Genomic DNA, 24184 nt, shown 5'->3' with positions numbered 1-24184 from the left:
TTTTAAAGACAGGGTCTCACTATGCAGTTTATGTAGTTAAGTCTGACCTGGAACTCACTGTGTAGCCCAGGCTGGTCTCGAACTCACAGCAATCCTTCTGCCTCAGCCTCCCAAGTGCTGGGATTACAGGCTGTGTCACCACACCCGGCTTGATTGGGCTTTTAGATTTGTGAAGTCTGATTAATTTTATTTGATCCCATTTCTTGATTCTTGCTTAATGTTATTTCTTGTGTAATTGGCATTTGTTCAGAAAGACCTTGCCTTTGTCTTCAAGAATTGTATCTATCTAGTACACCTGAAATCCCAACACTCTGGGGTCCAAGACAGAAGGATCACTGTTAGAGGCCAGCCTAAACTGCCTGCGGAGATGCTATCTCAATAAATAAATAGCATTTTATCTTTCAGCAGATTGTTTTTGTATTTAAATAGTTGATCCAGTTTGATTTTAGTATGTGGTGAGAGATACATTTTGAGATACAGTCTTTTCTGTGTGAATGGCCAGTTTTCCCAGCACCATTTGTAAAGGAGGCTCTTCCCTCCAGCATAATTTTTGGCCTCTGTCAAAAATCAAATGGCTGCTGGGCATGGTGGCGCATGCCTGTAATCCCAACACTCGGAGGCTGAGGCAGAAGGATCACTGTGAGTTCCTGACCAACCTGGGCTACATAGTGAGTTCCAGGTCAGTCTCAACTGTGTAGTGACCCTGTCTCAAACCACCCCACCCCCCAACCCCGCAAATCAAATGGCTGAATGTGCCTGGGCTTCTTTCTGCATTGTCTGTTCTGCTTCATTGATCCACATGGCTGTCTTTGTGCCAGTACCATGTTATTTTTATCACTATAGCTTTGTAATACAACTTGAAATCTGGGATTTTGATGTCTTGTGTTTTGCTCCTGTTGCTTGGGATTGCTTTTGCTATTCTGGGTCTCTTCTGGTTCCATATGAATTTTAGGATTGTTGTTTCTAGTTCTGTAAAGAATGCTATTATTTTTATTAGGATTGCATTAAATCTGTATATCACTTTTGGGAGTATGGCCATTTTGACAATACAGGTTCTGACTATCCATGAACAGAGTGTATCTTTCCATTTTCTGATGTCCTCTTATCCCCTGTTTTAGTTAGTAGTAGTCACACCTTGCATAAACCTTATTGACTATGATACTGTCACTGGACAAATCTCCTTTTCAGATTATTGTAGATTTTATTGTAGAAGTCTTTCATTTCCATGGTTAGGTTAATTCCTAAGTATACTATTTAATTTTTCTTGATAATGTTGTGAACAGTATTATTTTCCTAATTTCTTTTTTTTAAATCAGGTTTTTTGTCTCTAAATTTAAAAAAAAGGTTTTTTTTAGACAGGGTCTTACTATGTAGCTCAGGCTGGCCTTGAACTCACTATGTAGCTAAATGCACCGTGATCCACCTGTCTCAGAGGATTACAGGCATGTGCCACCATGTTGGGCCTAATTTCTTTCTTGGTGAGTTCATTATTAGTGTATAGGAAGATTGTTGATACTCTATCTTGCTACATCACTGAATTTGGTTATTTTAGGTGTCTTTTGGTGGAGTTTTTGGGTCTTCTATGTAGAGGATCATGTCATCTGCAAATAATAATTTTACTTTTACTATACGTAACATTTCTTTTGTTTCTCTTGCCTGGTTGCTCTGGCTAATGTTTTGAGAACTATCTTGAATAGGAATGGGGATAGTGGACATCCTTCCTGATTTCCCCAATTAATATATGTTGGCAGTGGGTTTGTCAAAATAATTTTTATCAGTTTGAGATAAGGTCCTTTTATACCTTTCCTTGGTAAGAAAGGCTAAGGGTTTGTCTGTTTTGTTTATTCTTTTGAAGAACCAGCTCTTTGAATCATGATTCTTTGTATTGTTTGTAGTCTCAATTTCATTAAATTTCCTTTTGTACTAGCTTTGAATATGGATGGGTTTTGTTTTTCTAGGACCTTAAGGGGTGTATCTTTAGGTTACTTATTTGGGCTTGCTGTTTTTCTGATGTGGGCATCCACAGCTCAAAGCTTTCCTCTTAAGACTGCTTTCATCATGTCGTATTAAGTCCTGGTGTGTTGATTCTGGGAACAACTTTCTTGATATAATCAAGAGTGTTTTGTAAATTTCCATCTCTTTACATAATTTTTGTGGTTTCTTTTGCCATTCATCTCTATTTCATTGCTGTGTGATCTGACAACATACATATGGGATAATTTTGATTGTTTTATATTTATATAAGCATACTTTATGGGGTAGTATGTTGTCTATTTTGGACAAAGTTCCAAAAAACAAATATATATTCTGTTGTTGGGTGCAGCATTCTGTAGATATCTGTTAAATTTATTCAGAAGTGTAGTTCAGTTCAATTTGATGTTTGTTGGTTTTTGTCTATGTGATCTGTTTATCACAGTGAAATGTTGAGATCCATCTCCTGCTACAATTGTGTTGATGTTTCTGATGTTTTATATACAGTAGTGGTTTGTTGTTGTTATCTTATTCAGTTTATTGATACATTTAAGGTATACAATACAGTTACACTCATTATTGGGATCTTATACCTTTACATGACGTATCTTGGTTATTTTTTTCCCCATTCCCCTACCCTCCCTTCACCCCCTCCACCCAGCCAGTGGTTTTTATTTATTTATTTATTTATTTTAAGAATTTGGGTGTGCTGAGCCAGTGATTTAGCTCAGTGGTTCTGCTGCCTGCCTTGCAAGTGCAAGGACCCGAGTTTGATCCCCAGTACCCACCCACAAAAAAAAAGAACTTGAGTGTGCCTATATTTGGTGTATGTATGTTTATAATTGTTAATGCTTTCTATTGAATTGTTCCTTTGACCAATATGTAATGACCTTCTTTGACTCTCCTGAGCAGTTTTAGCTTGAAATCTACTTTGTCTAAAAATAGCATATAGTGGCCAGGGATTTAGCTCAGTGTTTCTGCCACCTGCCTCATAAGCACAAGGTTCTGAGTTTGATCCCCAGTACCAGATAAATAAATTAATTAAATAAAATAGTATAGCTACTCCTGCATGTTTTTGGGCTCCTGTTGCAAGGAATATTGTTTTCCATCTTTTGATTTTTATTCTTAAGGTTACCAGGGAAAGACCTTAATTGCAGATTTTGAAAGAGTTTTGCAGAATAGATCAGTGTAGGTTGGAAGTTGTTTTTTGTTTGTTTGCTTGTTTTTGTTTTGCTACTGGGGAGCATACTCAGGACTTTGCACCTACCACACAAGCATGGTGCCAAGAGCTACATCCCCTGGCCCTAGTTGTTTTCTTTTGGGCTTGGAAATACTCGCCTTTAAGGTTTTTGTTGTAGTCTGCTGTAATTCTAATTGACATACCTTAATGAGTAATCTTTTGTTTTCTGTAATAGCTTTTAAGATTCTGCTCTTATGTTGGAGGTCTGGGATTTTTATTTTATTTATTTATTTATTTAATCTTTTTGTACCAGGGTTCGATCCCAGGACTGTGCACTTGCAAGGCAGGCACAGTACCACTGAGCTAAGTACTTGGCCTGGCCTGAGAAGTTCTTTTTTGAGACAGGATCTCACTATGTAATTGAGACTGACCTGGAACTCACTGTGTAGCCCAGGCTGGTCTCGAACTCCCAGCAATTCTCCTGCCTCAGCCTCCCAGAGTGCTGGGATTACAGGCATGCGCCACCAGGTCCAGCAAGAAGTTCTTTTCTAATAGTGGCAATTTAGGGTTCTGTGTTCCTTACTTTACCTGTATGTTGAGTTCTTTTTCCATATTTGGAAATTTTTCTGTTTTTGTAAATAGTTTTTTATGCTATTGTGCAGTCTTCTGATTTTTCAAAATTCCAATTAATATGGATGAGTTTTCATGTTCTTGTTTTTAAGCTATTTCTGAGTGTATGGTCACCTATTAATCCTATCTTTCTACTTCTGACTCTCTCTCACATTGGTTTATTCCGTTGCCCTTACTTTGAACAGATAAATGTCCTGGGTTTGTTTTTGGACCTTTTCCTGGATTCTAATTCTTTACTAAAGGGACCATCTCTTTTATCTCTCTTATTTTGCATAATTCAGCCATTTGGCTTTTGCTTTCTTCCCCGTTGATAACCCACAGATGAGCTATGGGTGAGTTGGGAGTTTTTAGAGGCTCTCTCTGTTTTGTTTTGTTTTGTTTTTGGTGCCAGGGATTGAACTCTACCCTGTGCTTTCCAGGTAGGCTGTGGAACCACTGAAGTAAATCCCCAGCCCTACAGGCATTTTGCTTTTGATTTTGTTGCCTTGTCGTCTTACCCATCTATCCATCCATCCTTCTTTCCTTCCTTCTTTCTGCTGAAGTTTGCTGGTAAATTATTAAGGTCATTAGTAGTATGAAGATGTTTTTAGTTAATGTCTGCTGTTCAGTGATGCACTCTGGGCGTGGCTATGAGCCTTTGCTTCTGTTCTAAGATCCAGCCACCTCTATTAATACAGGAAGGTAAGTTGCACTCTAATTGCATACATTTCACTAGAAATGAACCATAATATCATTGACACAGACAAACCAGATACCTGTGTACAGTATAAATGAAGTAATATCGATAACCTTGTCACCCTGGCAACAGCAGCAAAATTAACAATAATGGAGTCAGATAATCTGGATTATTAATAAGACTATAAGAACCAATAAAAGCTGCCACAGTACTACCCTTAACTATAGAAAAGAGATCTACAGGATTAGTATGAGGGCTGGGTGTGATGGTACACATCCCAGCACTCAGGAGGCAGAGGCAGGAGGATCACTGTGAGTTTGAGGCTAGCTGGGCTACATAAAGAGTTCAGGCCAGCCTGAACTGCAAAAGCAAGAACCTGTCTCAAAAAAACAAACAACAACAACAAAATAGTATGGACACAAAGACAAACCTAATATAATAAGTATCTAATAAATGCAACAGCTATATGTCTATTAACAATAATGGATAGAGTTAACTAAATATCTATAGATTAATAAGGCTTAGTGGCTATACTAGTGAAGATGCAGGTGGTGGGGAATGGAAGAATGAGAAGTTCAACTTAAAAAATATGGAAGAAGGAATGGGGATTTAGCTCAGTGGCACCATGCTTGCCTTGTAAGCGCAAGGTCCTGAGTTCCAACCCTGGTACCAAAAAAATAAATAAGGGAGGTAGCTGGGCATGGTGGCACACACTTGTAATCCCAACACTTGGGAGGCTGAGGCAAGAGGATCGCCGCAAGTTTGAGGCCAGCCTGAACTTACATAGACCTTGTCTCAAAAGAAAAGGAAGATGAGCAGAGAAAAGTGAGATAGCAGATCCTGTTTGAAAGATGAGCCAAAACAGGAGCATCAGAGTGATGCAGAGCAAAAGAAAATTAATAAAAGTAGATAAAAGTAGCAAGAAAGAAACACAAAAAACAAGAAAATTAAGAAAAATAACGTGGAAAAAGAAAACTGTGGGGACAAATGAATCCAAAAACTTTGTTTTTCGGTGAGTGGTTTCTCTCCAGGGTCTGCAGTATTGGCATCCACCAGGTATGGGGTAATGATAGTCAGTGCTGAGACCGATTTTATTTCCATGCTCGTGTTCCTCCTGTGTGAATGCCGAATCCTGTCCTGCCTTTCCCACTGGGGGTGACTGGTCAGTGATGTCTGCCCTGAGGCTGCAGTCACTCCCACACTTCCTGGTTTGTGCCCCTCTGTGTAATCCAAATCAGTGTTTCTGTCTAGTCTTTGGGTTTGTGAGGCGCCCTCCCTCCTCTAGAGGCCTCTTGTCTGTGTACACCACAGGCTGGGCAGCCATGTAAGCCCAGGCATCTTCTTGCTCATGTTGGTAGGTTGACAGAGCAAACAGACCTGTGAGTTTGTGCTTGATGTAGGCTGTAGGGCAGGGATTCAAACTGACCCCTGGACTTAATGCCAGCTCTTTCAGACCCAGCCTCCTCTGAAAGCCACACGTGACCCTCCTGGTTTCTCACCATGGTGGGTGGGGCCCTGTGTCCTTCCTGTCTATTGTCTAGCTTGCTCTCTGCTACTGTTTATTGTGGCCATCTCCCACCCAGTTACTGTGGGTGGCACTGGAAACCCTAAAGTATGGTTGCTTCTGTGGTTGTTCTAAACGTTAATCTCTTTGCAAAATGGCTCTGATTAAACCCTCTCAAATATGGCAGGCACTGCAGTGGATTTCTTTTCCAGCTGTAGCCTGCTATGGGTAAAGAGTCATTTTCAGAGCAAAACTCCATCCTGTTTTTGCAGTTTATGACAGCCATGGGTTTTTCTTGGCTAGTGCTCCTGGCCCAGTCTGCTTTTCTCCCTGGAGCTGCTGCCTGTCACATGACAGGTCCCCCTCCCCAGGAACAGTGATGAGCTTTCCAGAACGCTTCGTTCTTTTCTCTGCATTGTCTATTTCTCCAGGTTCTCTCTAATTTCTGGTTTTCCTCTTAGCTCCCTCTTGATTTCCTAGAGTTCTGCCAAGTTGTTTTCTAGATGCTTTGATTCCAGATCCTGGAAAAGCTGTATAGTATTTTGCTGCTAGTCTCTACTCTGCCCTTTTTAATCCAAATTGTCCTAGATTCCTTATTCCTAAATTAATACCAGTTATATGCCATTTATATGCATCACATTTAGTATTTTAATTATTTCATCACTTTGTTCATGTGTCAGAATTTTAAAGGTTAAATATATGTGCTGCCAAATAAGCAAAAAACTTAAGATTTTAAAAGATTTATAGTGAAGTCCCCCATCTGCTAGCTCACTTAGTTCTTTTTCCCGGAGACAATGTTATTTGTTGTATATTCTTCAAAATTTCTGACCTTTTAGATTGTTCTGTCCTTTTTACAAAATTTGAGGTATATTAAGGGCCAGGGATATAGTTCAGTGGTGCTACACCTGCCTGGCAAGCACAAGTTCAATAACTGCTACCAGAAAAAACAAAAATTGAAGTGTATCAGTTGTGCTATAGTATTTTTTGTTTTTATTTTACTTTTTTTAAAGCAAAACATTAGTACATCTTAGATACACATAATGATAATTCATTATAGAGAATTTGTACCTGTACATGATATATTTTGCTTATTTTTACGACAGTTGTAGTTATCTACTCCTGAGAAACAAATGACCACAAAGCTGAGAGACTTAAAATCATTTTATCATCTCTCATGGTTCTGGGTGGGTTTAGTAGGTGGTTCTTGTACAGTCAGTACCGGGGCTGGATCACCTTAACTAACAAACCTAACGGTTGGTGCAGGCTGTTTGTGGGACCTCAGCTGATACTGAGCTAGATCCTCTGACACTCTATATATATGTGTGTGTTTTTTTGTTTGTTTGTTTTTTAAGCTAAATGAATTTCATTAACTGTGTTGCTTGTGAATTGATATGTTTTTGAGACAGGTCTCACTATGTTGGCTGCTCTTGGACACCTGAGGTCAGGTGATCTTCCCACCTCCGCTTCCTAAGTAGCTGAGACTACAAGCCTGCACCCTGTCTAGTTAATTAGTTGTAACAACATGTTCCCTTTTATTTCTTTACCTTTCCTTTCCTAATGTGTACTTTTATTCTGCTTCACAATTCAGTTTTTGAGAATAACATGATACATAAATTTAGGATGGATTTATATTCCTATGAAATCCCACTTATATCGGGGGAATGGTGGGGACACCTGTAATCCCAGTACTGGAGAGGCAGGCTGAGGCAGGAGAATTGCCATGAATTTGAGACCAGCCTGAACTACATAACAAGACCCTGTCTCCAACCCGCCCCCCAAAATTCCAGTCCTGTGAACATTGTGTCCCTTGTTAAGATAATGATAGGCTTTTAGCCCTGAAGTTTCAAATACAGGTTGCTTGGTTGGTTGGTTTTGAGATAGGGTCTCTCTTTGTTGTTTGGGTTGGCTCTGAACTCACTATGTAGCCCAGGCTGGCCTCAAACTCAGGGCAAGTGATCCTCCTGCCTCCTCATCCCAAGAGCTGAGATTGCAGGGTGTACACCACCACACCTGCTCAAACACTGGTTGATGTTCATTATAGTATGATCAGGGTTAGAGCACTATCTGAATGTGTTAAACTTCTAAGACTTTTTATTGTTTGTTTGTTTTTTGAGACAGGGTCTCACTATGTAGTTGAGACTGACCTGGAACTCACTATGTAGCCCAGGCTGGTCTGGAACTCACAGCAATCCTCCTGCCTCAGCCTCCTGAGTGCTGGGATTACATTACAGGACTGTGCCCCAAGCCCTGCTAAGACTGTTTTTGTTTGTTTTGTTTTGTTTTGTTTTAGCACCACAAGTTGGAGCTAGGTCTTCTCATGAACTGTTTACCTACACCTTTTAATTTATTTTTATTTTGAGGCAGGCCCTTGTAAAATTGCCTAGGCAGGGCTTGAATTTGTGACCTTTCCTCCTTAGCCTCCCACAATACTGATATTATAGGGGAGCACCACCATGCCCAGCTATTTTCTAATTAAGTTCTTTTGTTGCTTAGTTGTAGTTGTTTATATATTGTAGTGCTGTCTCTTATCATTTCTTTTTTAAAAATAAATTGTGTTCCTGTAATTCCAGCACTTGGAAGGCTAAGGCAGGAAGAATTGCCATTTGAGGCAATCTGGGACTACATAGTGAGACCCTGTCTCAAAACACATATTTAAAAAAGAATACACTGTGCCTAGTGGTATTTAGAGGTGACCTTTTAAGGTGGATTTACTTTTTCAGAAGATTGCTAACATATATAATATTATAATGTAATGTTTTACCTTATTACTAGGCTTTTGAAGTATTTTATTTGAGTGTAGTCGCATAGGTATGTATGCCTTACTGTATTTTCGCTGCACTGTTTTTGTCTCCCTCCTCTTCTTTCTCACATTAATTGAAATGTAACTCTTCTGTGGCTATATCCTTTCTTTTGTCATTCCCTGGATGCTTTCTATGTGCATTACATTTTTCTTGGAACTAAAATCCGCATCACTTTTTATTTTGCTTATTTTCTGCTCTGCCCTATCCTGTCCATATCTTCATAATTTTATCATCTGAAGTCAGTGCATATGTCTGAGAAACTCTTTATCATGCTGGATTTCTGCTAGTGGTATTCCATTTCCCCAGAAAAGCAGTCTCTACTTCCACTGACTCTGGAGGGTTAACCCAGAGCCACTCTGCCACTGAGCTATATCCTCAGACCTTTTTATTTTTCATTTTGAGACAAGCTCTTGCTAAATTGCCCGTGCTGGCCTTGAATTCTCAATCCTCTTGCTTTAGCCTCCTGAGTAGCAGGGATTACAGGCATATTCCTCCACACCCAGCTTTCCTTTCAGTTTTTTAACAGAGTTCCAAATGTTTTTACAAGTTCTACAGAAGAACAGTTGGTCATTACTTTAGGGGCACTGTTACTGTTTTTTATCTCTTCTGTGTTTTTCTGTTCATGTTTTCACATACATACACTATTATATCAACTAGTGTGTGTGTGTGTGTGTGTGTGTGTGTGTGTGTTATATAATGTTTAGTGTTTGCATTATCTTTTCTCAGTTTAAAAGGTTATAACTAGTTTGTTTTGTTTTGTTTTGTTTGTTTTTGGTACCAGGGATCCAACTCAGGACCTTGCACTTGAGAGGCAGGCGGTGGCACCACTGAGCTACATCCCTGACCTTTTTTTCTTTTCCCTGTACCAGGGCTCCAACTCAGGACCTTGCACTTGCCAGGCAGGCACAATGCCACTGAGCTACATCCCCAGCCTTATAGCCAGTTTTAATTGTTACTTAGTATTTACCAAGTCACTAGTGTTTTCCATATAACAGGTTAAGTATTTTTATATTCTTTGAACATAAAATTTTGTTCTTGCTACTTTCCTACTATCTTTTAGAGACTCAATGAAATTATTAGATTAACATACCAGTATTTTATTTTTTTTCTACATATTGTCAGATTTATTTCCAAGAGTTATATATCAACAGCAGACCCTTAATCTTGGCCACATCCTTTTTTTATATTTGTTTCATTTTGCTAATTCAGGAGATAAGTGTCTTTGTTATATGGGTGATTTTATTCATTATTAGTAACTTTGACTGCTTGTCTGTTGCTTTTGTGAATCATCTTTATGTATTTATCTTTAAATCATTTACAGTTTTTCTTAAGATTTATATCAACATGGTAACATGGTAACAAAAATTAATCCAGAAGTGGGGTATGATGGAACATCCCTGTTATTGCAGGCTGAGTCAGGAGGATCATCACAGGTATGAGGCCAGTCTGGGCTACATAGTGAATTCAAGACCAGCATGAACAAAGCAAGACCCTGTCTCAAAATAAATAAATAAATAAATGTATCTCCATCCTTTAGCATCCACTATAGAAATTTTTCTCCCTTCTCTTTTGGATATATGACATTTTGTAATCTCAAATCTTTGTGTTATCAAATTCAGTGGTATAATGTAGGGTTTTTGGTTAATTGTAATAAAACAATGAATGTCAAATTTAACACAAATAACTTAAAGGGCTACTGATGTGGATCAGTGATAGAGTGTTTGCTTAGAATGAGTGAGGCCCTAGGTCCAATCAGTAAGAAGAATTGGAAAAAATGGTAATAATCTGAGGGTGAGGGATATTATTATTAAGGGGTCTTTTTTGTTTTGTTTTTTGTTTTTGTTTCAGGAATGGAACTCCTCACACTTGCCAGGCAGGTGCTGCTCTGCTGAGTTACATCCCTACCCCTGTGAGGGATATTATTAGCTCCTCAGAGTTTTAGTCCCGCCCCCTCTTCTGTTTGGTTCATGTAGGATCATTTTAGTTGTTGGGGAGAGAGGTTAATTTTTTTTTAATCTTTGATTTAATGCTATCAGGATATTTTTTTTCCTTGTCCAGTGTACCTTCCTTGTGTATTATTTTTTTAAGACCTTTGGTATTTACAGATCTGACATTTATAGTTTCACCTATTCTCAGCTGACCCCCAAAGTGTGTCTCTGGTACAGAAATGTGGAGTTTTGCTCAGAATGAAAAGTTTCATGATTGCCACCAGGCTTACTAGTAAGAGCTCATCGTGTAGCTCAAAGAGGGAGTGTGTTAGGCCAGCACCTGCATCTCAACGCAGCTTTGTTTTTCTCTGCTTGTCGTCGCGTACACAGTAACTCTCGAAGTGATAAAAGCTGTTTCTTTGTGAAATAATGAGCCTGAAAAGAAAACCAACTGCTAGTGCTGGTGATGGAAGTGAAGAGAAACTGAAGAGGTCTAAGAAAGTGATGGTTCTTAGCCAGAAAATAGACGTTTTGGATAAATTAAAGTGGTTTTGCAGATTCAGGTAAGTTTTTGGTTGATTAATGTTGCTAAAGTATTGATGTGGTAGTTTATATTTTGAGTGGCAGAATTTATAAATAAAAATGATTAGTAATGTGCATTTAGAAGCATACTGGAAATTGAAACATTTCACTTAATGTCAGTTATACTGCACTGAATTTTAGAGATAGGTGTTAGACCCTTAGTAGTTGACAACATTGAGGAGTCACTGAAATCTTGGGATATACTGTACCTATTGTTTATTTTGGACTGTTCTAGTCTGGTAATATTTCTGTCCTTTTGGCACAGCAACACCTTTCATTAATGTTGACATATTGTAGTACTTACTCTTGGACCTCTGCTGATGGTCTTTTTCTCAGAATTAAACTTTTTAAATCATGCATGAACACAGTTATCAAATCAGAGCTGCTTAATTGGTGTTTCTGGCTGGGATTACATTAGTAGTTTAAGGTTGGTTATCCTTTATCCAAAAATAGTTGGGACCATTTTACAGATTATCCCCCCCACCAACCCCCTACCTGGGAACCACTGAGTTAAACTCCTGGTCCTAGAATATTGTTAATAATTGTGTATATCAAACAGTTTTATGATATAGAATTTTCTACTGTAGTATTATGTTGGTGCCCCTAAATTCTTGAATTTTAGAATGCATCCCTCCCCCTCTTTGGAGTTAGGGTCTCATTGTGTTACCCAGGCTGGCCTTGTATTTGTGATCCTCCTTAGCTGGGATTATAGGTGTGTGCTATAATACCTAACCAGGTTTTCAGATTAGGGATGCTCCATCTGTATAATAATTTAGAGTTCCAGGGAACTCTACTCAGACATTACTTAAGTAGCCCTTAAATGGTGACACACTTTTTTGGGGGGGCGCAGAGGGTCTCGCTGTATAGTTCTGGCAGGTTTTGAACTCACAGCAATCCTGTAGCCTCGGCTTCCCAAATGCTGGGATTACAGGCATGCTTCAACACACCCAACCCATACATCTTTTAAAACTATTCTTATAGCAAACATTTCTTACATCTCTGTGAACAAGGTAGGATTTATATTAGACACTGAATATAGAGAAGAGCTAATAGTAATTTCTCAGGAAGCTCCCCAGTTGCAAAAAAAAAAAAAAAAAAGTGTAAAACATTGTTTATAAAAAATGTGAGGGCCAGGGGTTTAGCTCAGTGGTTCTGCCGCCTGCCTCACAAGCACAAGGACCTACCTGAGTTCGATCCCAGGTACCAAAAAAAAAAAAGTGAAGCGGGCCAGGGATTTAGCTCAGTGGTTCTATCACTTGCCTCACAAGCTCAAGGTCCTGAGTTCTATCCTGGTACCACCGCGCGCCCCCCAATGTGAAGCATGTTATTGCACAAGGAATGCTAGGAGCATTTTGTATTAAATGCAAACTAGGGTGAGTGGAATTGAGGAACAGTTGTGTATATGTTCTAATTGGGATCCTTTTCCCTTTCGACATGTTTTCACCTGTTTATTGTCTCTATATTACAAAGATGTTGACTTTAGTCTCTTTCACCCAAATTAAAGTCTGTTTTTTAGCTGATGCCTTTGAATTTTCATGGGAGTCTTGCTTCTTTCAACTGTCTCTTCCCAATAATGTATTACTATTATTATAAGAATATGTGGAAAAAATATCAAATTAGATTTTTCTTGTTCCAGAATTGAGAGAGAATTAGGACTGGATGTTGACTCAAATGAGCTTTTGTAATTTATTTCAATAAAAATGACTTTTAGGGCTGGGGATTTGGCTCAGTGGTTCAGCTGCCTGCTTTGCAAGTGCAAGGGCCTGAGTTCGATCCCTGGTACCAAAAAAAAAAAAAAAAAAGACTTTTAGTCTATTTGTGTAATAGCTTTACATTTCTGAGAGAATTAAATTCCTTTAATATATTTGTTGATATTTCCTTGCCTGTATTTTATTTGGCATTCTATACATACACATAAAAAAGATTAGTAGTCTTTTATAATGGCTTTAACTGGTTTGAGAATTGGACTTTATTTTCTAAAGGCAGTATAACAGTTGATTTATAGGCATATAAATGAATATTTTTACTACTAGTGCACTTTAAGATCATAGTGTGTCTAAAGAAAAAACAATATTAATACAACTTCTAAATCTTCTGCAAGTTTGCATCAAATTACATTTGAAAAGTTGATATTTTGTAATGGATTCCTTTTTTATTGAATAAGGAGCAGCTGTCTCAAGGACTTAATTGTAGTTATTTTTTAAAATATTTTCACTTATACAAGAGAATTTTTCATAACACTTTTGTCCTTTAACAAATACAAGATTTGAAAAAATAAGAACCAAGGCATATCATGTAAAAGTACAAGATCCCCAATGATAAATGTAACTGTGTTATTTGCTTTAAATGTCCCAATAAACAACGGGGGGAAAATGTAAGTAATTGTTTTTTTAAAAAATACAAGATCAAAAACATACTTCTGCTGCTTTGATTTGGTAAAAGAAGCTTTTGTTTAATTTTGGCTTTGTTACTGTTTTTTTTGTGGTACTAGAGTGTGCATCCGGAGTCTCAGGGCATGCTTAGAAAGTGCTCTACTACTCAGCTGCATCCCCATCCTTGATTGGCCTTGAACTCACTGTGTAGCGCAGGCTGGTCAAACTCTGGGCGATCCTTCTGTCTCAGCCTCCGGGGTGGTGTGCACCACCACTCCTGGCTCAAGACAAGATCTTGCCAAGTTTTCCCAGACTAGGCTGAAATTTAGCCATCCTCTTCCCTCAGCCTCCCAAGTAGCTGGGATTGCAGGTGTTTACCACTACACTCAGAAATTGAAGTGAAGTGGAATATATTTAAGATATGACTGTGTACTTGTATGAATTCACAGAACTAATAAGTCAAAGACATTTCCAAACTGTTTGCAAATTATAGTTGCTAATACTGTAAAAAAAAAAAAACAGTTGATTTACTAGAAATAGCATGAAAAATAGATGTTATGTCGAATATTAAAGACATCTACTTAAGTAGACTTATTTATCACATTTCCTACTATGAGGGTTCATGAAAAATTCCAATAACTAGATACACATACAGTGTAGACACATGTATATCATTCTTTTGGAGAATATGATAGTTTTAGAAAATTTTGTAATTTGCATCTATACCAATTTGGGAAAATGATTTGAATATCAAAACTTGATCTGAAACTAATAGGGAGGAGGAACGTGACAGTTTACAATATGAGGGTAGCAGTAGGAGTCTTTAAGTACCAACAGTAATGAAGGATGGAGTTACAAGGTGTGGTGGCCATCAGCCAGCAAGCTGCTAAAATTGGCTACAATCATTTGAGGAGGGTATTGGCTGTGATTAACTGGGCTTCTTGCATGGTACTAAACTGCATCCCCAAGTACTCTGTATCCATCTGAATTTTAACAAGTGTCATTTTATAAATGGTACTTTCTTAGTGTTGAAATAATCAGGAAAGTACAGCTGAAAAAGTACAAATCCAAAAAATTCTTAGGGCACATTAAAGGAGTGGATATTAAATCTGTTTAACAAAGTCAACCTATATTAAAGTAATAATTAGTAAAATTAAAGTGTTAACAATGTTTTAAAGTTAATACAACAAGAAATATTGATTTGGTAGTAATGAACGCGAATATAGCAGTAAAAAATAGAATGGAATGGGATAGTGTTAGCAAGGTAGATGTCAGAGATATACATTCCTCCTTAGGTATCTGGGGGATTAGTTCCAGAATCCCCTACAAAAATCTATAGGTATTTAAGTTCTTTCTATTAAAGGACATTAGTTATATAATCTGTGTACTTTGTCCCATATATTTTAAATCATCTAGATCTAGCTTGGAAACCTGGATTTTACGAATACCCAAAGTCCATGTTAATTATGTATACACTGTCTATCGATAGTTTCCTGGGTGTTTTCTATATTATGAAAACATTTGGGAGAAAATGATGCACTTACTGATACTTCCTTTTTTCAGCTGCTTTTCTAACCCAGACTGTGTGTCTTGATGACACAACAGTAAAGTTTGAAATATGGGATACAGCTGGTCAAGAACGCTACCATAGCCTAGCACCAATGTACTACAGAGGAGCACAAGCAGCCATAGTTGTATATGATATCACAAATGAGGTGAGTATAAATGCCTTGTACATTGAAACTAGTTTGACGTAACATTTTTGTTATTCAGAATTTTTGCTAGAAAAATATTTTGTAAAAATTTTTATAGCCAGTTATAACCTTTCTGCTGAAGCTTTTGTGAGTAAAAATATTAGATGAAAGTTTGTACAATTACTATTTCCTTCTACGGTCACCTTAGAAGTCTTTTAAAGCCTCATCTCATAAAGATGCTTCCTGACCATTTTTGAGCTTATGCCAGTTGTTCTGTTCCTTTGTTTAACAGGAATCTTTTGCAAGAGCAAAAAACTGGGTTAAGGAACTTCAGAAGCAAGCAAGTCCTAACATTGTAATAGCTTTATCAGGAAACAAGGCTGATCTAGCAAATAAAAGAACTGTAGATTTCCAGGTACGTTGAATTTTTTTACTTGAAGCCACTTTTCTTTTTGTAAATAAAAGCCATCCAAATAATAAAAAATGCAGGTTTTAATACACATATACACAAAACAAACACATGTAGATTTCTCCTGAAGGTCTGGGGGTATAGCTCAGTGGTAAAGCATTTGCCTAGTGTATTACATAACATTCCGGGTTTGATCCCTGATAACGCAGAAGAAAAAAGATTTCTCCCAGTGAACCTTTAAACAATACTCTTTTTTTTTTTTTTTTTTTTGTACCTGGGATCAAACTCAGGACTTTGCAAGGCAGATGGTGGAACCACTAAGCTAAATCCCCAGCCTAAACAATACTCTTACGTTATTGTAAATTATTCACTGATTTGCTTGACCTGAACAACTACAAAAGAATTATGTGCAAACAAAGTAGAAATACATAAGGCAAAAAGTGCCTCAACCTTCATCCTTAAATCCACTTATGTCTTCCTGTCCCATTTCTGCTCATCTCCCAATAAACTGTATGTCAGCACACATACGTACCTATATTTACACAAATATATATACTCATGCTTATCCAAAAAAAGGCTGTTTAAAAAAAAAAAGGCTGTTCAGCCAGGTGTGGCGGTACACACCTATAATCCCAGCATTTACAAGGCTGAGACAGTAGGATTGCTGTGAGATTGAGGTCAGGCTGAACTACTGGCCCTGCCTTAAAACAGTGCAGGGTGGGGGTGGGAGGCTGTTCAAAAATAAAGGCTTAGGGCCAGGAATTTAGCTCAGCAGTACCACACCTGCCTTGAAAGCACGTGTCCTGAGTTTGAGCCTCAGTATCAAAAAGGTTTAGAAATCCCCCTCCCCATTTTTATTTTTGTTTTGTTTTGTTTTATTTTTTGGACAGGGGAACATAGTTCAGGCTGGCCTTGAACTCATTATGTATTCTTGGAACTCTTGGGCAACCCTGCCTCAGCATTCTGAGTGCTGGAATTACAGGCATGCACCACTATGCCTGGTTTAGGAAATCCACCTTTTATCTGCTATCTCAATAACTAATTGAGAAGATTCTCTGCTGCAAAATACAAGCACTAATCAGTCATTTAAAATAATGAACCAAGGGCCCCCAGAATTTAGTTTAGTGGTTCCACCCGCCTGCCTCAATCACAAGACCTGAGTTAAATCTCTGGTACCAAAAAAAAAAAAAAAAAGAACCAGGTGCCAGATGTGGTGGTGCACTGCCTATAATCCAGCACTCCAAATGCTGAGGCAAAAGGATCACTGCAGTTCAAGGCCAGCTTTAGTTATATAGTGAGTTCAAAGTCAGTCTGAACTACATATCAAGACCCTGCCTCAAAACAACAACAACAATAATGCAAAAATGAACCAGGAATTATGGCACACACCTATAATCTGGCACTTAAGGGGCTGAGGCAGGTGGATTATGAGTTTGAGGCCAGCGTGGGCTTCATAGTGAGAAGAACCCTGTCTCTTAGGAGGGAAAAATGTAGGGTCAGGGATTTAGCTCAGTGGCACAGCACCTGCCTGCAAGCACAAGGTCCTGAGTTCAATCCCCAGTACAAAAAAAAGGTTGAAAAAATGTAGGGAGAAAAGGGCTGTAGGTGTTGTTCAGTGGTAGAGCTCTTGACTAGCATGAGTTCCTAGGTTCAGTTCGTAGTACACATGCAAAAGTGCACATAGAGAGGGACAGTGAATTAATATTCTCTTAATTATTTAATACTGCCTCTGTCTCCTGTTCTTTAGCTTTGGTTGTGGTCATTATGTATATAATAACATGATGGGATAATTTTCTTTTCTTTAGTGGCCATAGATGGAACACATGCACTGAGAGAAAGGCAGCTATTTCTTGAATCGTTAGATGTTAAGCCAGCACATTACAGATAATAGGAGTTTTAGTAACATGTACTATTCTTTCGTAGTTACCTGCCCATTATTATGAAGTGGTAGAAAGAACACTTATAGTCAAAAGTGGCCCTGTCATGTAACAATTCAAAGCAGCCTCAGTTCAAAGTTGTTTCTTTGTCAAATTGGACAGATGATAGGTTGCTTCTCAGAACAGCTGTGAAAATCAAAAGTGATAATATGTGTAAACTATAGAAGTGTGACAGAAAGGTAGTGTAGTGATGTAATTTTCAGAGGAATGATTCATAATTCAAAATTTAGAACAGGATAATCCTCCCCCTCAAATTCATTCCAAAGTGTGTGTTGTGTGTGTGTGCGCGCGCACGCGCGTGTGTTTTGTTTTTTTTGTTTTTTGTACCAGGGGTCAACTTGGGTTCTTTTGCTTGCAAGGCAGGTGGCAGCAGAACCACTGAGCTAAACCTTTAGCCCGTCAAAGTATATATATATATATATATATTTTTTATTCTTGGTACTGGCAATCGAACTCAGGACCTTGGGCTTGCTTGGCAGGCATGGCACCTCTGAACTAAATCCCCAGCCTCCAAAGTATATTTAATGTTAGACCAGAAGAACCAAATGAGGTTAGAAAATAGAGAAAATATTCCATGGTAAAAGTACCAACCTAGTACTTTTACTTAATGTTAATAGTTTACCACACAATTGTTGGGTTTAGGTAATCAAGTTAGAAGTGGTAGGTGATAAGGAAGCCTTTTTTCCTGTAACAAGGCAGATCTACTATATGTCCAAGGGATGTCTCATTTTTTTCTCTTTGAACAGGAAGCACAGTCCTATGCAGATGACAACAGTTTATTATTCATGGAAACATCAGCTAAAACATCAATGAATGTAAATGAAATATTCATGGCAATAGGTAAGATTAGTAATGCAAATGAAGGATGGAGCATATTTGGGTTTGACTGTCTTTTTAATTTCTTGATTTTTAAAACAATTTACTTCTTTTCTAGGTCCATTCTACCAAACCCTATTTTGTTAATGTTGCTAAATTATGAACGATTATTACCTATTAATTGTGTAATAACTCAGTTTAGGCAAGTTCCTTCCATCTGAATCATGCTTGGGCTTTGATCTGATGGTTAAGCAAATATATTTTCCAAAGATTTCACTAAAACGTTTGAGTAAATATATGGTTTCTTCCTAATGTTTACTTTTGTATATAGTAATATCCCTCTTGATCTGTGGGGAATACATTCCAAGATGCTGGGTGAATGGTTCAAACTTCTTTTCTTTCTTGTTTTGTTTTGTTTTGTTTTTGTTTTCTGTTTTTTGTTTTGGTACTCTGGGAAACAAATTGCCTTTTACATTTTAACTAAGCACTTAGCACACTACAGCCATAACATTTGTAGTTTGAAGGGCAACAGCCAAATTAGCACAAATTTTTCTTTTTCTTCACAATTTCAATTTTTTGAGTGCTGTATTAGGGACATAACCCAGGGTCTCAAGCATGCTAGGCAGGTGCTTTGCCACTTAGGCACATCCTCAGCACTAAAGATTTATTTTGTTTTTTACTATAGATTACCTTGGCATTAGATTGTGGGGGGAGGTATCTTGGGGGATGAACCCAGGGCCTTTGCACTGACCTACACACCCAGCCCTTCTTAGGTTTTGATTTTTGCTGTTGTTTAATTGATTGGTTGTTTTGACAAAAGGTCTCATTATGTAGACCAGGCTGACCTCCAACCTGTTATTCCTGCTGCCTCGGACTCCTGAATGCTAGAATTACAGACATGCACTACGACTCTTGACTAATTATCTTTCTGGGTTTTTTTTTGAAATATCGTCTCATTATGTAGTTCAGGATGGCCTCCAACTTGAGGCAGTCCTCCTGTTTCAGCCTCCCTGGTGCTGGGGTTACTGGCATACACCACCACACCCAGGAAATTTAGACAGATTAACCAATTAATAACTGAATCAGAGGCTAAAGAAAACCCAGTAAGAGCAGGCATGGTGGTGCACAGTCTAATCCCTGCACTGAGGTTAAAGTAGGAGGATTCAAAACAAGGCACGATTTGGGCTATGTGTCAAGACCCTGTCTCAAAAAAAAGGAGGGGAGAGAAAGAAAGCCAGCCAGCTAGTCAACCAGCTAAGAACTGCCAAGTACTTTAATGCTTTTTTCTAGGTGGCCAAGTTTAATGGTGGCCTATTTGAAATGCAAGCAAAACAAAAAACCTCGCCTGTCTGTTGTGTGAAGTGTTTTTCTGAAAATCACATGGCAGGGAAATTCCCTGGAAGTTGTGAAAGATTGTGTCACAGTATGCTTATGTGTTCCACCCCGCTCCCTGGGATCGAATTCAAGACATTTCGCTTGCAAGGCAGGTACAATGCCACTGAGCTAAATTCCCGGCCCCATAGTATGCTTGTTTTACAAATGGGATGGATTGCACCCAGAATCACATCTAAAATAACAGGAACCAAGGAGATAGTAGGTCCCTCAAGTCAGCCTAAACTTTAAAACTCTTAGGGTATTAAGATTGCACTAACTCCGTGGTAAAATGTTTTGCCAACCTGTATGAGATCCAGTGTGGGATGCCTAGAACCATTTAAGAAAAGCTAAAAAGTCTTTCACCAAACTGTCTTTAATTTGTACCTTTTATTCAGGTGTGCTGATAAGGTCATTTTTCATTAGAAATTAGCCTGCATAATAGACTTAGCCGCCCCCCCCCCCGCAATTGGAATATTTTCCTTTTTGAAAGAATTCCCAAGTAGAAATGGGACTTGGGGCCTAGGGATTTAGCTCAGTGGTTCCTCTGGCCTGCCTCATAAGCGCAAGGGCCCAAGTTCAATCCCCCGTACCAAAAAAAAAAAAAAAAAAAGGAAGGAAAGAAATGGGATTTTGGTCCTCATAAGATTAATACCTTGAGCTGGGTGTGGTGGCGCACTCAGGGAACCTGAGGAAGGAGGATCACTGTGAGTTCAACACCAGCCTGGGCTACATAGTGAGTTCCAGGTCAGTCTCGACTACATAGTGAGACCCTGTCTCAAAACACCAAAAAAAAAGATTAATACCTTAAGTACCACAGTAGTGTGCTCAGCAGTTTCAATCTATTCAGACACTACAAAATTTATTTCTTTCAGCCTCCTAATTTCAGTTAGATGTAATCACACAAAGTCCTTTAGAAAACTATGCTGACAGGAGAAATGTTTATCAGAAAACCTGACTCAGTATTATACAGCTTATGCTATCTTCTGTTTCTCTGGTGTCTGTGTTTTCCAACTATAGGGCATTACTTTAAATATATTTGACTAAAAATGTATCATTAGGTCACCATTCATGCTATCATTTTTAGAGCCATTCCTATGAAAAGTGGTCCAGTGAAGACCTTTTTCCCAAACTTTAGTGCCCCCTCCTGACTTTCAGACCTATTGCCCAGTCTACCCTCTAGGATTATAACAAGATGATAAATACTGGTATGGAATGTGGAGGACCAATACAGAGTAAAAGATCCAAAATGCAACTAAGCATTCGGTGTTGTTTTGGTTGCAGTACAAGGGCTTGTACATAGGGCCTTTACATTGAGCTATGTACTTAGTCCTTTATTTTTTATTTTGAGGTATGGTCTCACTAAGTTGCCAGTTTGCATAGGCTGGCCTCAAATATGGAGTCCTTCTGTCTTTCAGCCTCCCAGAGTGTTGGGATTGCAAACATGTGCCACCATGGCAGCTAACATTCAGATTTTGAAATAGAGCATACTCAACCTCTGAGTAACCTGGGTCAGGGCTGTATGGTAAAGTTAGAGTCTTACATGACGTTGTATCCCTAAGATGATGACAAACCAGTGTCCAGCCACCCTTAGACATATTTAATGTTATTACCCCTTTCCCACAAAAAGTGAGCCCATATCTCAAGAATTTTTAGGAATTTAAGTGAACTATATCTAGCAGGTAAAATTCTTAGTAGGAAGCATACTCCAGAGAGCAGCCATTAGCTGTATATCATTTGACAAAACTAAAGCTATAAATGATGGTTGATAGGGCGTTTAACATTTGATAATCTGTGCTCATCTCAAATAATATTTGGAACTAGTTTTGGAAATAGACTCTTTTGGATCACTTCCATTTGTATCAGGCACAGCTCCTGGTGCAACTGGTCCACAGGAGAAAAATGTAGGTGCTCGAAGAGAAAAAGTTGTGGAAGCCAGCAAAGAAAAAAAGAGATGTGGTATTTCATAATTCTGTTTCATAATTTAAGTTGCACAGTAGAGGATATGCTTTATTGGGGTGGTGGTTAGGATGTTATTTGTTTATGATCTTACTTGTTCTAAGTATTTTGGGCTGGGTTTGATGGCACATGCCTGTAATGCCAGCAATTAGGAGGCTGAGACAAGAGGATTGCCATGAGATCAGTGCAAGCTTGGGCTACAGTGAGTTCAAGGCCAGCCTAAATTATAGAGTGAGATCCTGTCTCCAAAAACAAAAAAACACTTCTTAGGCTTTTTTCTTAGTCATGTCTTTCTATATACAGGCCAACCTTGAACTTGCTATGTAGCCTCACTGGGCTTAAACATGGATCCTCTTGCCTCAGCCTCAAAAGTGCAGAGATTACAGGTGTACACTTCTGTGCCCAGCAGCCCAAACTGTTCTTGAATTTAAGTATTTCTCATATCTCAGTCTCCATAGTAGCTGAGAGACTATAAGCTGTACCTAATTTTCAGTAAAAGTATTTCTGAAGTAAAGCACAAATTTTCTGGTATTAAGTGAATCAATATAAAGAGACAGAATGGTGGCTCTAATCCTGTCTACTTGGGAGGCTGAGGCTAGAGGATCACAAATGCTAGGCCTGTCTGGCATCTTAGATGCTGTCTCAGGGATGTGGCTTAAGGGTAAAGCACCCTGGGCTTAATTCCCTTTACTGCAAGGGAAAATAAAAAATAATTATATATAACTCTTGTCAAGTTTTAAGTTTCAGTTATGTATCTGTAACTGGTCTGCATCTACCCCTTCTCAGAAACTAACTTTTGGTAAGACAGCAACTTTTTTTTTGGCATGTAATAGATACTCAGTAAACACTTGAACAATGAACACATGGCTATGTGAACCTTTGGGGGTAATATAGCATATTTTTAGTATGAATGTTCTAATTCTGTTTATTTTTGTCTCTCAGCTAAAAAATTGCCAAAGAATGAACCACAGAATCCAGGAGCAAATTCTGCTAGAGGACGAGGAGTAGACCTCACTGAACCTACACAACCAACCAGAAGTCAGTGTTGTAGTAACTAAACCTCCAGTTTGAACTAGCTGGAATATTCTGCTTCCTAAATGTTAAATAACAGTGGAATTGGGGCATTTAACCAGCCCAGTATGACTCCCAAAAACAAGAGACTTATGATAGAGTCAAGTTTCTAATACAGAATTATTTTAAGTGTTTTGAACTTAATTTTTAATAACATGCATGTGTCCCTCTGACTAATGTTTCAGCAGTAGAAAGGGAAAATGAGATCTGTATGTACTGGAAAATTGGAGGGAATCGTTTATCATTAGGGATAAAGACAAATGACTATCTGGACCCACAGTTAACCATCCAGCTTCTCCAAACTGGGACAGTAATCATCTGTGAAAAAATTAAACATTATTAATTTGAGCATTCTAAAAAAAATTTTAGAAGGAGAATATAAAGATATTTATGCTTAGCTTACAGTATTCAGGTAAACTTTCTTCTGTTATCTAAGGTGTACATTCCACATTTTATTAAGTTGTTAACCACAAGAAAACAGTCCCCCATCTCCAGGAAGAAAAAGAATACTAGCAGCATCTAAGTTATATCCAGTCCTTTTATTTTCTAAATGGGATGAAGTCAGATATTAACTCCACCTTGTTTAGGAATATGAAAACTAATAAATGCATTTTAATGAATAGTGTTCCCTTCATGTGAGCTCTTCAACACAAATGAAGCAAGCCAGGTATCTGATTTTTTTTTTTAATCACTGCTGGCCATTACGTAAGTCTTGTTTGGAGGCAGGGAAGAGGCTTTTGTTCCCTTGGGACTAATACAGTCACTGCACTAACAATTATGTACATTCAAACTTGATGGTTTTAAATTTTATCTTCAGCTGTACTGTAAATAGGGTACTGCATTGTAGCCTCCATTTATGTTTATTTTTTTCTGTAATATTTAAGAGTTGCTTAAAGTATACAAAATGTACAGTTACTAAATCAGCTAATTCTTTCTCCGACCCTTTGAAAAAAAGGGGGCTTCAGTTCCTACATGGCTTAGAACCATAATAAGCAATGTATCTGTAATTTGTAACATAAATATTGCAATGTTAGTAATAATCTTGCAGCCTTGTTTTTCAAAGTCCACTTTATTTTGATAAGTTCCGTATATTGCACTAATTTTGGGGTATTTTCATTATATCTACCATGTGTCAGATTTAATCTATTTAAGTGTCGAATTCCTAGCAGACCTCTTGTACATTTTACAGTAATTCAGAATTAGCAAGGAAAACAGTTCACCGGTGTTTAGTTTTATATTGAGGTGCTCAGGTTGGAATAAAGTGGTATAAAAAGCAAACACTG

The 24184-nt window shown here is 38.2% G+C and overlaps 1 protein-coding gene across 1 annotated transcript in view; it reads left to right on the top strand.

Annotated features, from left to right (window-relative positions):
• Nucleotides 1-24179, top strand: part of Rab5a (RAB5A, member RAS oncogene family) — a 41179-nt gene extending 17000 nt beyond the window's left edge. The window contains exons 3-6 of the mRNA XM_010612819.1: nucleotides 15208-15359; nucleotides 15631-15753; nucleotides 18431-18524; nucleotides 22773-24179. Of these exons, the coding sequence (XP_010611121.1) occupies nucleotides 15208-15359; nucleotides 15631-15753; nucleotides 18431-18524; nucleotides 22773-22888 (485 nt within the window). The 3' untranslated portion in view covers nucleotides 22889-24179. The remainder of the gene's footprint in view (nucleotides 1-15207; nucleotides 15360-15630; nucleotides 15754-18430; nucleotides 18525-22772) is intronic.
• The last annotated feature ends 5 nt before the right edge of the window (nucleotides 24180-24184 follow it).

This window comes from Fukomys damarensis, unplaced genomic scaffold (genome assembly GCF_012274545.1).
Source record: "Fukomys damarensis isolate Sample0158 unplaced genomic scaffold, DMR_v1.0_HiC HiC_scaffold_28, whole genome shotgun sequence".
Lineage (NCBI taxonomy): Eukaryota > Metazoa > Chordata > Mammalia > Rodentia > Bathyergidae > Fukomys > Fukomys damarensis.
The sequence above is the reverse complement of the archived record's forward strand: the minus strand, read 5'-3'. Positions and strand labels throughout refer to the sequence as shown.